Source organism: Mustela lutreola, chromosome 2, assembly GCF_030435805.1.
Source record: "Mustela lutreola isolate mMusLut2 chromosome 2, mMusLut2.pri, whole genome shotgun sequence".
NCBI classification, from domain to species: Eukaryota; Metazoa; Chordata; class Mammalia; order Carnivora; family Mustelidae; genus Mustela; species Mustela lutreola.
Window position 1 is genome coordinate 25412056 of NC_081291.1, and position 17179 is coordinate 25429234.

The 17179-nt window shown below is 37.6% G+C and overlaps 1 protein-coding gene across 10 annotated transcripts in view; it reads left to right on the forward strand.

The window, feature by feature from the left end:
* The first annotated feature begins 3159 nt into the window (after positions 1–3159).
* The window catches only part of CCDC66 (coiled-coil domain containing 66), a 69286-nt gene continuing 55266 nt past the window's right edge, over positions 3160–17179 (forward strand). For 2 of the 10 annotated variants that reach the window (XM_059161231.1, XM_059161232.1), the window contains exons 1-6: positions 3160–3238; positions 4892–4956; positions 5597–5622; positions 13608–14052; positions 16158–16323; positions 16505–16608. In XM_059161231.1, the coding sequence (XP_059017214.1) occupies positions 3228–3238; positions 4892–4956; positions 5597–5622; positions 13608–14052; positions 16158–16323; positions 16505–16608 (817 nt within the window). In that variant the 5' untranslated portion in view covers positions 3160–3227. Of the gene's footprint in view, positions 3239–4891; positions 4957–5596; positions 5623–5681; positions 5831–13607; positions 14053–16157; positions 16324–16504; positions 16609–17179 lie in introns of those variants that run through there. The other 8 variants (XM_059161238.1, XM_059161234.1, XM_059161235.1 and 5 more) reach the window with 8 other exon arrangements.

Sequence of the window (17179 nt, forward strand, 5' to 3'; positions counted from 1 at the left end):
ACTCTAGATTTTGGCTCTGGTCGTGATCTCATGGATTGTGAAAATGACCCCCACACTGAGCCCTGCTTTCAGTGGGGAGTCTGCTTGAGATTCTTTCTCTCTCTGTCTCCCTCTGCCCTTCCCCCGCAAATAAGTAAATAAATCCTCAAAAAAAGAAAAAGAAAATACAATATACAAAGAAATGGAAATGATTTACACATCTGGGGTTTAGATGACTGAGCAAAGTAAGAGCATGGAGTTCTTTTTTTAATGCTTTTATACAAACAGTTCAAATAATCATAACCATATTTGTTTACTTTTGGATAAGCAAGATGTATACCTGTTATTATGTTAGGAGGGTCTCTGCAATGCCCGTAAGTTTGGCTTAATCAAAAGTTAAGTTCTTGGGACGCCTGGGTGGCTCAGTTGGTTGGACGACTGCCTTCGGCTCAGGTCATGATCCCGGGGTCCTGGGATCGAGTCCCACATCGGGCTCTCAGCTCCATGGGGAGTCTGCTTCTCCCTCTGACCTTCTCCTCGCTCATGTTCTCTCTCACTGTCTCTCTCTCAAATAAATAAATAAAATCTTTAAAAAAAAAAAAAGTTAAGTTCAGCAGAATCAGACAACCAAATGACTTACAAGCATTCCTTTCTCTGGTAAGATGACTCTTGGCTGGTTCTGTGGGACCCCATCAAGGTCCTCGGACCTGTCCAGCCTATATCAGTATGAATCCATTTATATGAAGTATCTAGAATAGGCAAGTCCATAGAAACAGAAATGAGATTAGAGGTTACCAGCGGGTTGCAGAGAAGGAGAAATGGGAAGTTATTGCTTAATGAGTACAGTTTCTATTTGGCACAACATTGTGCCACAGAATTGTACACTTGAAGATGGTTAACAGGGCAAATTTTATTATTATACCACAATAAAAATAAAAGATGTAGAGATTGGCTAAGTATTTACTAATAAATATACTATGTTGTTATTCTGTGTGGGGGAGAGAGAGATGATATTTAACAACCAAATGTAATCTGTACTCCTTAGTTGACTCTAGCTTTCTAAATAAAAAGCAATCAAAGATATTAGGATAGAGAGGACAATTAAATACAGGCAGAACACTAGATGTTATCATGAAATGCTAATTTTCTTAGGTACAATAATAGTGCTATGGTTATATAAGAGAATTTCCTATTCCTAGGAGATAGTTACTTTAGTGTTTAAGGGCAAAGTGTTAGAACATCTGTAACTTGCAAATAGTAATGCTAATAAAGGTGTGTAGTAGGGGGCAGTGTATGGTTGTGCCTGCCCACGTGTGTGCCAATAGAGAGTAAGAGAGAGAAAGCATATATGACAAAATTTTAACAATCATCAAATCTAGATAGAGGATATGCAGGTGTTCATTGCACCCTTCTGTAATTTTTTATTTAAATATTTTCGTAATAATAAGTTAGAAGCAAAGTAACATTTTGAAAGTCACACCATTGTATCTCCCAGAAATACTCCTGTTAACATGTTGGTTTAAATCCTTTTTGTCTTTTTTTTCTATGCAAAGATAAGCATTCCTTACACAACACACACACACAAAAGCAAGGGATCAAACGTACATCGGTCCATGTTCATTTATTCAGTCAAGTTAATTAACACGTGCTTGTTTAAGTATATCTTCCAGAGACCAGGGACATACACGAATTTTAGAAGATCTCTGAGTTTTCACAGAATGTACCCTAAGAATTCATTGTGCCTCATTCATTACAACTACAGTTCATAAAAATCTTATGAGCAGACAGATGAAAATACTTGTGAGGTTTTAGTAATTGCATTATGATCCTCATCATGAAATAGTATTCCACCAACATAATAAAGTTGGCATTTTTTATTTTTGCTGTTCTTTCATTTCAAAAGTATTTACTGTCTACAATGTTCAGTGTCACGTGCTGCAAGGAAGTATGTAAGATACCAGCTGGCTGCCCTTCTGAAGCTCACTCTGACACAGGATTGTAAATGCATTACTATGGGGATCAAAAGGGAAGAGAATGGGGGGATAGAGAATGGGTTCCTGATTTACCAGCAGGGTCTTCTAGAGGAGGTTCTTGGAGGAAACGACTTTTAAATTTAGATTTTTAAGAATGAACGGGAGTTAGACTCATAACACTAGTTCCGAACACAAACGGGCTTTGGGGTATTTGATAGTCCTCGGGCAAGTTGCTTAACCTCTCTGCGCTTCAGGGATGTTGTTGTAAAGCTCCAGTAACAAAGGGCTGGGGCACCTGGGTGGCTCAGTGGGTTGAAGCCTTTGCTTTCGGCTCAGGTCATGATCCCAGGGTCTTGGGATTGAGCCCCACATCGGGCTCTCTGCTCAGCGGGGAGCCTGCTTCCTCCTCTCTCTCTGCCTCTCTGTCTACTTGTGATCTCTGTCTGTCAAGTAAATAAATAAAATCTTAAAAAAAAACAAAAAACAACCAAAGTGCTTAGATCCCTGTCTGTAACAAAAGAGCTAAATTTATTGAGTACTCCTTATTATTGCAATTTATTTTTTTTTAAAGATTTTATTTATCTATTGGACAGAGAGAGAGAGAGACAGCAAGAGAGGGAACATAAGCAGGGGGAGTGGAGAGGGAGAAGCAGGCTTCCTGCTGATCAGGGAGCCCCATGCAGGGCTGGATCTCAGGACCCTGGCATCGTGACCTGAGTGGAAGGCAGATGCTTAACGACTGAGCCACCCAGGTGCCCCTAATTATTGCAATTTACAAAGAGTTATAATGTACCAGGCTTCATGCCGAGCTCAGAGCCAGAAACTACACAAACTCTGTACCCAATCTAGGAGTCTCTTCCCAATAGCCTGCCCTTCACCTTATTTTATACCCCAATAACCTCTCCTGCAAATATAAAATGTTCATTTCCTAAAAAGCTTATGCTTTTTGTTTCTCCACATTTTTGCCATCTACGCTTGAGCTGAGGTGCTTCTCCGAGCGCTCCGAGTGAAATCGGAGTGCTACAAGAGAAGCCAAGAGCCTCGGCACCCGAGAGGCAGGGTAGAGAGGCTGAGGCCCAGCCGACAACAACACCAGTTGCCCCTGCAGCCTCGCTCCCCTGTGATCGCACCCGCCAGCACGCCCCACTTTGATTGGTCCGTTCTTCCGGCTCGCCGGCATCACTGTGTCCAATCGGAGCAGCGCTTGTTGAGCGGCGGCGGCAACCGGCGTACACAGAGTTTGCGCGTCCTGTGGAGAGAGCGAGAGGTCAGGCCATGAACCTGGGGTAAGCTGGGCCGAGAAGGGTGGTCTTTAGCGAAGGTGGGATTCAAGCTGGGTTGGCCCCTTGGAGCCTTACGTGGAACACCTTCGCAGCTTGCGCCGCCTTCAGCGGCTTTGCCCGGCTGCCCGAAGTGGAGAGGGGTTAGGGGCTAGGGGCCCGGGACGGCCTTTGCCACCGCCGTCGCTTTTCCACATCATAACTCGGAGTACATCTGCCAGGGACCTCTTTCGCCCTGTCACTGACCTCGAGGTGGTGACGGGGAAGAGACGATAAGCGGAGAGGGCAGATGGAGAGATAAAGCTTAGCGGCTTCCTGGGAGAAATCCTGGCCCAGGCCCCCGGTACTTAGCGCCTCTGGCTTTGGCGTCTTTTCAGGCTGTCGGCGCTCCCAGATGAGTTTAACCCCCGGAACGCTAGGAACCGGGTCTTCAGGGACCGAGGCGCTGCCAGTGCTTGGCTCCTGATAGACCCTCATTAAGTAGCGGTTGAGTCAAAAAGGACTGTTGCAGGGTTTTCATCCCTGGGAAGTGTAATATTTTAAGAAGATGAAAAGCCACCAAATTCAGACTGTTGCACGTCATGGAGCCAATGAATTTTGCGTTCTAGAATGTGGAGAGAGAGAGACCGAGAGAGAGAAAGAAAGAAGACATCAGCCCCTGAAGGAGTTTACAGTGCAGTCATGCCCAACAGGCATACTTGTCGGGTTCCTTTGGTTGGTTCCGTTTCACAGACGTAAACATGAACGGTTCTAACCCTGCCTCAGGGAAACCTTTAGAACCCATCCCCCCCCCCCCCCCAGTATTTTATCTTGACAAATTAAGTTGGGGTATTTTGATGTCCTCCACTGAGCGGCCCTGCAAATTTCGTTCTTCCCAAGTCAGACCTTTCCCAACCTTTCTCTTCTGGCCTCTGCTGGATTTAATTCTGTCTCTTGGGCAGCACTTTTGTCCCAATTGATGATTTAGTGACACACACCTCCCCCCCCCCTTCTCTTAGGAAACAGTGAATTAAATGGGAACTATTTTTGTTTTCAGTGGTTTTTTATTAGAATCTTACATTGAAGTTTCCTTGGCAGTGTCTGCTGTTAACTTTGTGCTTTTGCATTGAACATGCACAAATCAATTAGAGCCGCCAAAGTTCATTACAGATTTGTTGTTGTGATAGTAAGGAACTGTCACTATGCTAAAAAAGTTAATACTCCTGGTGGCAGTGTTATAGTTCACTTTGAAAGCTGTGGCATGCCGTAGAATGCATTAGTCATGAGATCTTTATGAAACTGGTAAACAGATACATTTTGCTCTTTTAACATAGGTGGGGAGTTTTGGTAACAGCATTTTTTTTCCCCCCAGTCTCCAGTTGTAAGATTTAAGTAATGCTATGATGATTGAATTGTTGCTTACCAGTAAGAAAATGAAGTTTCATGTTAAAGATAACAAAGCTTTGCGTTATTGGAAAGTTTCAGGAATTTTCTCCCTCTAGTGTTTAGTTTTATCTTGGATTGGAAAACGTTTTTTAATTAAAAGAATGGCTTACTATTTACAAGATTACTGTATAAATTCAAAAGAACATATTTACTTTCAAGATTCAAATGAGCCTTTCGTTTCTATTTAAAATGTTGCTGCTTCTTAAAAATGACAACTTTCTTTTATTTTTGCAGAGATGGTTTAAAGCTTGAAACTGAATTGTTGGATGGAAAAACCAAGTTAATATTATCTCCATATGGTATGCTGTGTTATCAGAATCTAAAATGTTAATTTTAAATTCCTAGATAAAATTTATATGAGTTTAATATACTTTTTCCTTATAATAGAGTAATATTTAAATGGTACTTTGCAGAAAGCTGTTTGGCTAACTTTCTCAGATTTATTTTTAGCCAAGTAAAGTCAGATTACGTCTCTGCTTACCACTGTCAGTATTTATTCATAAAACTTAATGCTTCAGTATATTTATGTTTAATATGTTGCCTAATAAATAATTTAGATGAAATCTATGTAATTATGTTCTGTACATGTAAAATGTGCTGTTATAGAAAATTAAATTTGTAGTAAGACCACAGTTGCTAAAGTTTTTAGGTTTTAATTTTAAAACTCCGTATACTTTGGTAGTCCTCTTTTTCACATTATTTTCTTTTTCTCTGATCTGTTTATAGTTCTACCTTGGAAAATTAACAGAAATGAAATAGAAATACTTGCACTACACTCTAAAAGTTAGAATACTCAGACAGGAACCTAAAGTTAATGCTTTGGGTGGTTAATATTTCTACTAAGTATCTTCTTAAAACAATGCTAATCAAAATTTTCTTTTATGACTGCCTTAGTATGTTTTTGTTTGATAGTTCAGTAATTATTGTTTTCTTTTGTAGAATGTAAATCAAAAAATTCTGTGAAGGTAAGCCAAATGAACTGACATGTTCTTAATGTAAAATGTGGTATTTTTTTTTTTTACAGTGGTTTGAAAATAATTCCTGTCAATATATTATAAGGGATATGAGATAATGATGAGAAGTTATTGTTCTCTTGCTTTCAGGCTGGTCCTTTCACAGAAATGGGATCATAATTTTTCAGTTTAAAAAGTCATACAGAACCTCTTTCTCTAGGTCAGTGCTGTCTAATAAATCTTTTTGTGATGATGGAAATGTTCTAAGATTAGTGTTTTCCAAGATGGTAACCAGTCACTAGTCGTATGTAGTTACTGAACACTTAAAATGTGGCTAGTGTAACTAAGGAAGTGAATTTTTAATTTTGTTTAATTTTTAATGTAGATTTAGTAGTTATTATGCAGTGCATATAACATTAACTCAGGGCAGTTCCTGAGATTTTTAAAAATATATATTCACACTTTAAAATGAAAACATTTTTCTTTTCATACTCAAATTCCATTTTCCCACACCAAAATGGTGAATTTGATTCACAAATTCATACATGCACTTTGCTTTCTCCTTTAAGAGATCATACTTGAACTTAATGATAATTTTCCTTTTAAATTATTTTTATCAGCAGCCCAAAATACCTTTACCACTTTAACAACTTTTTGATATACTACTTTTCTTATTCCCTATTTCTTTTTCCATTTTTAGATTAGTATCGGCAGAAATTTCAACTCCCCCTAAAATTCACTGTAGTCCTCTTTTTTCTTTTATCTTTGTAGCATCTTAAAGTCTTAGTTTGCGTTTCTTGAATAGAGCTCAGTTTGGATGGTGTACTTTTCACTAAGCTCTTGATGGCTTTGCTGTTTTTTCCAGGTTTAATCAAGGTGAAATTGCTTGAGTATCCAGCGTAAGTGGGTGATGATAATCAGAGTAATTCCACATGCTACCTGTAAAAGTTACTTCTTTCTAAATATGGTATATAGCTATATACCTTGTGTGCTTTTTTTTTAGTCACAATACAAATTGTATAATTTTTCCTGGTCCTGCACTACTTTTTTTTAAAATTTAAAATTTAAATTTAATTTTAAAATTTATTTTATTGGGGGTGCAGAGGGAGAGGAGACTTAGCTGTCTCCACAGTGAGTGTGAAGTACCACATGAAGCTCTAGGCTCCATCTCTGGACCCCGAGATCATGACCTTATCTGAAACCAAGAGTTGGATGCTTAACTGACTGTGTCACCCAGGCACCACAGGTCCTGCTCTATTAAAATACTGCAACTAATTATTTTATTCGAGTCACATTAGCAAATACTGCACCCCTTTTTGAGATGTTAGATAAAAAGCTGCTTGTCATAGTTGATTTCCATCTTCCCCTGATCTCTTCTCTTTCACTTTTCCCCTCCTTCCATTGATGTCTTTAACGGATTTGCTCTAGCTTCCACATTTGTGAAGACATTTCAGTCTTTTTAATCAACCTAGAACATATGATGGTTTCTGATAAAATCATTACAAGATTTTGCTAGTAGTCTAGAAATATTTTTTTCTAGGATTCTTTTTTCTAGAATAATGTGTCTCAGCCGATGTTAAATTGTTTACTCTCTTAGAGCAAATTGTTTGGTTTTATTCCTCTTGCTTTGGGGACTTCAGAATACTGATGATGGTAGCTATGTGAGGTGATGGATATGTTAATTCGCTTGATTGTGACTATTTCACAGTGTATGCATATATCAAATCAAGTTGTACACTTTAAATATATACAAATTTTAATTGTCAATTATACCTTAATAAAGCTGGAAAAAATTACTGATGCAACCTAAGTCTCCCTTCTATATTGGTTTTAAGTAGCTTCTCTTCCTGTATTTACAGGGGTTGCTAAGATCCTCCTCATTTTTTTCTTTGCTATTTACAGAAGACAAAAGAACAAAAAGAGTAGTGCTTATCTTTTTTTGCTTAAATCTGTTTTTCAGTCTCCCAGATCTCAGTTATATAGCTGTATGTTGGATTCTCTTTTCCATAAGTTACTGGTGAATTCTCTTTTCATAGTGCTTTTCTTTTTTTGCTGGGAGAAGTTCCTGAGTAACTACAACACCTATCTGCATTTCTGGTTTTTCCCCTACCTCACAGGTTGAATTACTGTCATTGTCATAGTGTCTTCTTTAAACACAACTGAACTTGCATCATCAAGTTAAACACGTATGGTCAGAGTACTTTCTTAATTTTTTTCAAAATCCCTTCTGCAATTTTTTGAATCTGTGTAAGGAATATAAAGTAAAAATGTTTACCAGCTCAATTTCTTAAGCTTATAGGAGGAGAAATGAAAGAAATATTTATGATTCTGTGTCATGAGTAATTTACAGATTCCAAATGCTTATGCATTTGTCTCACAAATTAGTTGAAATATTAAACATTTAAAAAAATTTTTAACAGGTATTTCTACATGTGAGAACCAGAGTAGTGACACACTAAAGGGTGTATAGAGTATTGGTGTTAGGTAGCATATTTTATAACTTAAAATGTTACTTTTCTCTGGTTCTATCTGGCCTTGGATCTTGGCCCCATATAAATGGTAAACTCAGCCAATATTAAAAAATGCTTTGGACTTTGTTTATATTATGAAAAATATTGGTAGAATTAAAACTTGTTAAAAGAGCCAGCTTGCTACATAAAAATGTTTGAGACATGAAGACTATTCTTCAATCTATTAAAAATAATCTGATCCAATAAATGCTTGGGGAATTATTTGGGCTAGATTGCTTTGTCCTGAAGTAACTGAATATGATTGAATGTTTATTTGGTAGGTCATGATTTTTTGCTGGTTCCATTCATTTTTTTTTTTTTCCTGCTGTTCAGCTACAAAAAATAATCAGGGGCTGCCTGGGCGGCTCTATCATTGAAGCATCCTACTCTTGGTTTGGGCTCAGGTCATGACATCAGGGTTGTGAGATCAAGGCCTGCTCTGAGCTGGTTGTGGACCCCGCGAGGGATTCTCCCTCTCCCTTTCCCGGGCCCCGCCCCCCCAAAAGTAATCAGACTTGAGCTGAATATATACGTACTTATGCCAGATCATTGCCCTTTTCCCCCTTCTTATTAAATATTTTTAGAAGATTTTTTTTTTTTTTTTGGTATATTTTTTTCTCTTGTAAGTTGAATGTGGTGGGATAATTCTACTTAAATTAGAACTCCAGTTAGTAGGTTTCTATTTAGCAAGGATTTATTAAAGCTGTAAAATTTTAGTGGAGTGCCGTTCTTGGCACTTGTATTTCTTCTGTGACTGAGAGGGAAAAATGAGTAAAGCCTAGGCCTTATTTTCTGAATGTGGGGTTATCAGTCAGGTAAATAATTACAATAAAGTAGAATATAATGTATGCTGTGGTAGTTCTATAAAAGGCAGAGAACACTGCAAAGAGCATCTCTTTGTGGTTTGCGGAGACCAGGGAAAGCTTCGTAAAACAAGGTGACATTTTAATTAGAACTTAAAAGATGAGGCAGATATTTATAGGTAAGTAGGTATGGGAGTATATTCTAACCTTAGAAAATAGCAAAACACCAAGATAGCATAATTTGCATTTGGGGAATAGTGGGTATCTTGGGGAAGTGTAGAACATAAAGCTTGGAAGGAAGGGAGCCTTACAGAGTTTAGATGTGTACTCAGACAGTTTGAACTTCCTTGATTTATGTATATGAGCATTAAAGAATTTTTGAAAAGAGAAGTCCATACAGTATAATTTGTGCTGTAGGAAAGGGCTTCAGACAGTGTGGTGAAGGGCAGATTATAATGGGGAGACCAGTCATAGACCAGTTACAGTTCAGGGAGAGTCTTAGGTGTTCCTGAATATGTGTAGTGGTTAGTGAAATGGGGAAAAGGGGACAGAAATGGGAGACTTTCAGGATATGTTAATGGTATGCACTGTACTTATTAGTAGTTTGAATGAGCAATTGATTAGAGATAGGAAATGTTCAACTATCAGTGACCCAAAAAAGGCCAATGGGAATCAGAGAAAGGTGACATCACAGTAGCTGTAGTTAGAGACTGAGGAGGTAGGGCTCAGCTGTGTAAGCTGTATGCAATCTGCTGATAATTTGCTTAATCCACATAGTAAAGTAAAAACTAGAGTGAACTATCTAAAAGTTGGAAAATTTAATGTAAATCTGGCTTTTTTGGTTCTCTTGAAATATTGGGTAATCTAGCAAGTAGATTAAAATTCCTCTTTGGAGGTGTAGGCTGGTTCTGAGTTGTGGCTGCCTCCTTTAGATGGAAAAATGATTTTCAGCTCATCCCAGTTCCTACCAAGCCTAATTTACAGTAGGTATTTGAGGTTGCCATCTCTCTTAGAGAATTAGTTGTATTAAAATAGCCTTAGTAGCACCTGGTTGGCACAGCCACTTTAACGTCCCACTCGGTTTTGGCTTGGTCATGACCTCAGAGCTGTGAGGTCAAGCCCTACACTGGGCTCTGTGTTCATTGAGGAGTCTGCTTGAGACTCTCTCCCTCCCTCTCCCTGGATCCCCCCCTTGTCTACTCTAAAATAAATAAATAAATCTTAAAAAATGCCATAAGTTGGGAGGGTAAAAAGGCATTTTCCATTGTGGTACTGGTGTTATTAAAAGCCTAAGGCCAGGAACAAATAGGATGTAGATGAGATGAAGAGGAAAATAAGCAGATCTTGTGGCTGATAGTACAGGTACATTTTGAATAGTAGGCTGAAATGGGATTGGCTGTTGGTCTACGTATGGTTATATATTTTGTAAGTTACGAAGGACAGGGAGAGTTGGGATGTAAGCTGGATGAAAGTCATGTGGCATCTACCTCACTCTTTGACGGCAAGTATGTTACTAATCTTTATCTAACACTTTTCCATATTGGTGAGCACATAAAAAGCGACAGTGAATTTTGATTGAATGACCGTTGAATTATTTTAGTTTAATTGGGTTTGCCAAATGTACAGTAGATTAAATAGAGGAAAGATATGAGATAGGCAGGGTATAATCTAGTAATGTTGTAGTGAAATCCTGAATTTAGGCTTATAATCCTGTAAATGGTGAGAAAAAGATATTTGGAAGGAAGAAATGACCAATACTTGTGCATAAGCTAAAGAAGACCATGAGGATAAAGTTAAAGACGACTCCATGCTTACTGGTCTGAGAGATTAGAAAACAGTGCCACAGAAATGGGATATTTTAAAAGAGGGAACAAGTATGGGAGAGAAAGATAATTCAGTTTTAAAATGGTATAGTTGAGGATAATAAAAAATTTACTGAACACCTACTCTGTTCCACTCCGTGTTTTGTACTGGGGTTATAGATAGCAGTGGACAAAGTATACAAAAATTTCTGCCCTAGGGAGTTTGCATTGGAAAAGGAGTTAAATGGACATACATTTAGCAAAATAAATGTAGAATGTTACAAGATGAAAAGTGGTATAGAGAAAAATAAAGGAGAGAAAGGGGGGAGAGGCACACTACAGGGGCATAGCAGACTTTGGGAAAGGGTATGCTAGATAGGTGAGAGTGTGAGAGAGTGTGAGAAAGCTGCTACAACTACCCTCCCCCCCCCCAAAAAAAAAACACCCCAGGAAATCTACAATTTTAAATAGGATGGTCAGAGAAGACCTTACAGAGTTAGTGATGTTGGTTGAGTGCATGAACCATGTAGAATCTGAAGGAAGGGTGTCCCAGTTAGAGGGATTGTTTAGTGCTAAGGCCTAAAACTGGAGTCTCTTATGAATACGAGGAATAGCCAAGAAGCCCATATGACTGGAGGCTAGGATAGAAGATGAGATCAAAGAGATCAGATAAGGGGATAAAGTGTGAAGAATGCACAGATCATTAGGTCTGTTTTGGTTATTGTATGAAGTTCAGTTTTCCCTCCTAAGTAAGATAGGAAACCATTGGAAAGTTTTGAAGAAAGCAACATGATCTGACTTAACTTAACCTTTTAAGATACTCACTGTGGCCGCTGTGTTGAGAACAGATTGGGGAGCAAGGGCAGAAGCAAGAAAATCTGAAGGCTTTTCAGTAATTCAGGCAAGAACTAATGTCTTCAGGTAGAGGGATGGTAAGAGTTTTTCAGGAGTGGTCAGATTTAGGATATATTTTGAAGATGGAGCAAAACAAGGTCTGATGAAAGTGTGGCATATGAGAGAGGTGATCATTCCAAAATTTTTATCACGGGTAGGTGAGATGGGCAAAATGAAGGGAGGGTTATTTAGGAGCATGTGGGAGATCAAGATTTTCGTTTTAGGCATGCTATTTTAAATGGCTATTAATAACCCAGTGGAAGTGTTTGGATAGGGAGGTGGAACCTCAAGTTAGGGGAGAGATCCATCCTGGAGACAAATTTGGGAGTCATCAGCATATGGATAATACTTAAAACCACAAGGGTAAATGAAATTAACAAGTGAATGAGGTAAGTGAGAGCTAAGAGATTCTGGGACCAAGCAATTGTTAAGAGGTCTGGGGGAAAGGGAGCCAGCCAGTGAAGACTGAGAAGGAACAGCAAGAACCAGAATTGTGGAGTCCTCAGGAAATAAAGTAGAGAAAGTGATTCAAAATGGGAGGAATAATCAACTGTGTCATGCTGCTAGTAAGTCTGGTAAGATGATCTGAAGAAATCACAATTTGCAAAGTTATTAATGACCTTGATGAGCAGCTTTGGTGGAATGGTGTTGTTGAAAGCTTGGCTGGAATGGGGTTGTGGGAGATGAGAAAGTAGTATCATGTATTTTTAAAGATGATAAAGATGTGATCTAGCAGGAAAGAAACAGTTGGTTCAGGAGAAAGCAAAGGCTTGCTAGAGAAAGATCCCTGAGAAAGAAGGAGTTATAGGAGTATCTACAAATAACAGAAGTATAGGCAGTTTGTATGAGTACTGATGCTGGTACAGATTTAGTAGTAGAAACTTGGAAATTTTTTCTGAATGCTTCTCTGTAAGATTGTCAGTGCAGTAGTAATCAAGATCTTCAGCTGAGAATTAAGTATGAAAGGGAAAGTGTTAGTTTTGGGAAAGAGGAGAAAGTTGAAATTGTTAAAATTTTGAGTAAGAGAATTAATGAATTTGTGAAATGTGTAACTGCCAGGTAGCATGAAGGGCACAATTGTTGTTTTGGGTTATGTATTTAAAGTGAAACTAGATATTGTGGCTTTGTGTTTTTCTTCCTGAGTGTAGGCACAGAGTAGGTGAAGAGTTAGATTTTACCAGTCTGGGGTTTTGCAAAGCATATATGTTAGAACAGAGGAGTTGAGAATACAGGATGGTGGTGGTTTTGGTTAATCGTGGAATTTAAGATTGGTAAGGGAGGACAAGAAGAAGGTGGTAGGATAAATAGATCATAGATCCCAGCTGAGTTAAAGAATTATCAGAATTGGGATATGCAAGAAAAGTGAGCTGGGAAACATTGGGTGTTGGTCATTGTGCCATACTTGAAACAGATCATGGAGGGATTGTAGTTAAGAGTAGTTACAAGGTTAGTATAAGCTGTCACTATGAGAATAAGTAGCTGAGGTAGCATGGAGGACAAGAATATAGGAGCAGAGTTCAAGGAAATGAGAGGCCAGGAAATTGAAAGAATGATCGATGTGGATATGAAAGCACTAATAATTAAGATAGGAGTTATGTTAGAGGGACGTTGACCCACAAGTTAAGTTATTCAAGAAATAACTAACCTACGTTACTAACTCACAGGTCTATAGATATCTATAAAGAAAAGAGGTGGTCTGAGTGACATAATCATGACATGAGATTCAAAGTTGAAGTAGAATGGAGATTCCTGTAACAACTAGAATCAAACTTCTGAATTCATTATGTTGAAATAAAATCGTAATTTCCAGTTGTTGATGAAGCTTTCAAGTGAAGATTTGGAAAAGTTAAGTGTTAGTGTCTCATGGAGATAGTGTCTTAACAGCAAAATGGAAAAAAGTTTAGAGGCCTGACGTCACAGATTATATAAAGATAATTGTTGATTTTTCACGGACTATTATAAAGAATAAATTTTTGGTGTTTTAACAGATGGGAAATAAGACCAAGCTTGCAAAATGTCCTTTAAGAACAAAACAAACTGGATACATTCTCAAATCAACACAAAATACTTGTATCAGGAGTGGAAAACTTTTGCAAAAGAAGAGAATGGGTTCAGAAACTTCACTGGCAAAAGGTGAAAAAAATAGTATGACTTTTTCACCCACTAAGGATTTATGCAAGCAGTGTATAGATAAAGACTGTCTTTATGTCCAGAAAGAGATTTCATCTGCAACCCCCAATATACAGAAGACTAGAAACACCATAAATAGATCTGTAGTAGCTAAACAGAAGCTTTGCAAAAAACACATCACAGCTGAAAATATGAAGAGCAGTTTGGTGTGTCTAACACAAGACCAACTACAACAGATTTTGATGACTGTGAACCAAGGAAATAAATCTGTTCCCCTGATTGAAAATGGAAAGGAAGAAAAAAGTAAGGTTTTTCTGAAGTTTTAATTAATATTAATTTTACCAGTATGTGTTTTAGAATTTCTCATTCTTTGGATTTTACATAACTTTGCCTCTGAAATTCTAATTTACCATGTAGCAGTCTTTTAAAATATTCTTTTAGAGAATATTCTCATGCAAAATTACTTTTATAGCTGTAATATGCCATATTTTAAGGTTAATGCTCAGAATATTACAATCATGTTACAATAGCCTTAAGAAACCCAGTTCTATGGATTCTAGAGTAAAGATCTTAGTACGAAAAGATGTTGTACTTATTCCGAAATGTAGAAAGCTTTACTTACATTAAAAATAATTTCATAGGGGCACCAGGGTGGCTCAGTGGGTTAAAGCCTCTGTCTTCGGCTCAGGTCATGATCCCAGGGTCCTTGGATCCAGCCCTGCATCAGGCTCTCTGCTCAGTGGGGAGCCTGCTTTCCCCTCTCTCTCTCTGCCTGCTGCTCTGCCTACTTGTGATCTCTCTCTCTGCCAAATAAATAATAAAATCTTTAAAAAAATAATTATATAAAATGTTCTAAAAAATCAGTATAGTATTTCTAGTAAAAATTGGAGAAACCTTATTTTGAATATTTGACTTGAGTTGCTGAAAAGGATTATTTTCCTGGCCCCTGCGTTGTACTTTTCCTGACCCTTAATCCCTGCTAAGGATTGGCAGCACTGTCTTTTTAACCAATATAAAATACAGACTTGGGGGCCGCCTGGGTGGCTCAGTGGGTTAAGCCTTTGCCTTCGGCTCAGGTCATGATCTAAGGGTCCTGGGATTGAGCCCCCATTGGACTCTGCTCAACGGGGAACTTGCTCCCCCCCCACCTGCCTCTGCCTACTTGTGATCTCTGTCTGTCAAATAAATAAATAAAATCTTAAAAAGAAAATACAGATTTGGAAGGAATAGAACAATGTTACATGTCTTCGGTTTCATTAGCCAGAGCATTGTATTATGTTTTTAAAAGTCTTCTGATTTCTTTAGTGTTGAGCTAGGAATTAATATGAATAGAAATGTCATTAAAATTTTGTTAGGCAATAATGAAATAAATAAAAATAACATTAACAGTCACCAGGAGGAGGTCCCACAATAATCTGGGGATTAGGTAAGCTTCTGTGTATTCCCAGGGTGTTCAAGTTCAAGTAATTTGTCTTGGTTTAGATTATTCTTTGCAAAATGAGGGAGCTGGGTCTTTAAAGCTAGAATTGTAGCCTAGAGAACAAAAGATAAAAACTTAAAGCATGTAATGAGAGAGAATGTCAACAAAGTTGAAGGTAGAATTTGTCTAATCATACAGTGACCTGCATATTAAATATACTTTCTCCTCGGAGCGCCTGTGTGGCTCAGTGGATTAAGCCTCTGCCTTCGGCTTAGGTCATAATCTCAGGGTCCTGGGATCAGTCCCACATCAGGCTCTCTGCTCAGCGAGGAGCTTGCTTCCTCCCCCCACCCCGCCTGCTTGTGTTATCTCTGTCAAATAAATAAAATCTTTAAAAAATATACATGTGTGTGTATATATATATACACACACACACTTTATCCTCATTGGGAAAACTAGCACATTAAGAAGAACTAGAAGAGTTTCTGAGCCAAGCATAGAGCCTATATGAAATATTTGGAATAGATATAATGGAGGTATAGATGAAATATTTGGAATAGATATAATGGAGGTATAGAGATGGTTTTTCATTGATTTTCCAGCTAAATGAGAAAAATAAAGACAAGGTGATGAGTTTTTCATAAACCTATTTGCATTTATTCTTTAAGTTCTGATTTGTGTTTTATATTATTGGTAAAAATACTGTTAGCAAGAGTAAATAGAAGATTTTTGTTGTTGTTTGTTTTCATATTGGACACATGAGGTTATATAGCAATGGCCATATCACTGGACCATTTAACCTCTGGGCTCAGTTTCCTTTTTTGACAAAAGGGAATCATAATACCCACTAAAGGACTGCTGTGAGAGGTGATTACTTTGTTAATGTGTAAGGCAGTGTTTCTAAAGTGTGTAGTAGTATGCCAAAATAAGGTATTGTAATACATGCGATTTTAGTGTTCATTTTAAAACGTTCATTTTTACCCCCTAGGTCAGGGCAGTCTACATTTAAACAATATTTCCAATCAGCCAGAGGATGAGAACGTTATGGGAGTATTCCAGAAAACTGAGACGATTTCATCTCTCCTAGATGAAAATAAATCTGTTTTAAGTACAAATCAAGAGACATCTAAGCAGTATGAGCAGAAAATTGCCATGTATGTAATTCATATCCGTTATGGTGGAGTCGTCTTGTGAAAATGGTTTTGCTTTTCTTTGAATTTCATGTGAAATTTTCAGTCTGAAGACTGAAAGCTATTTAAGTTTATTACTTAATATTTATGGAGTAGCTTGTATAGAAACATACAAGATTTCTGTTATTTTTTTGTGTTGTTTTAGAGAGAATGTGTGGAAACCAGCTGACATATTCAGTACTCTGGGGGAAAGAGAACGTGACAGAAGCTTGTTGGAAGCAAAAAAAGCCCAGTGGAGAAAAGAGCTTGGTAGATAATTGTTATGCCTTTTATTATAGTTTTGTTGAGGTTGAAATAGATTTTTTCAGTATGATTTTATAAAAAATTTTCATTTTATAACATTTACCATCTAGACTAATTTGTTGAAATATGTAGAAAGCGTTGTGGTTTTATATTTCTTTAGGTTGTGACTTTTGTCTGGTAGTCTCTTGGTGTGTACTAGAAGACCAGAGGTGAGCAGTAAGCCTTACTGTCTTCAGTATCATTCCGGAGCTCAAAGATTGCTAAACTTTTCTCATTTCCTGAGAATCCATTTTCATATTTCTCCATTGAAGAAATCATATGGATTTAAAGATGGTTTGATTTAAAAATAGAGTTCATTCTTTAAAATAAAACATTCTGACCAAGAATCATTAATACGGTATCAGTAAGTATATTCCATACAAAAACAAACTTATTGCTCTTTTTCAGCCAAAGACCTTGTAACAGAAAAAATTATCTTTTCTATGAGAGTCTTAAAATATTTATAGTAACTAAGAACTCTTGCTTCTTCTTGGGCTAGATTTATGGTCTACATGTCAGAATTTGGAAAATATGTGAA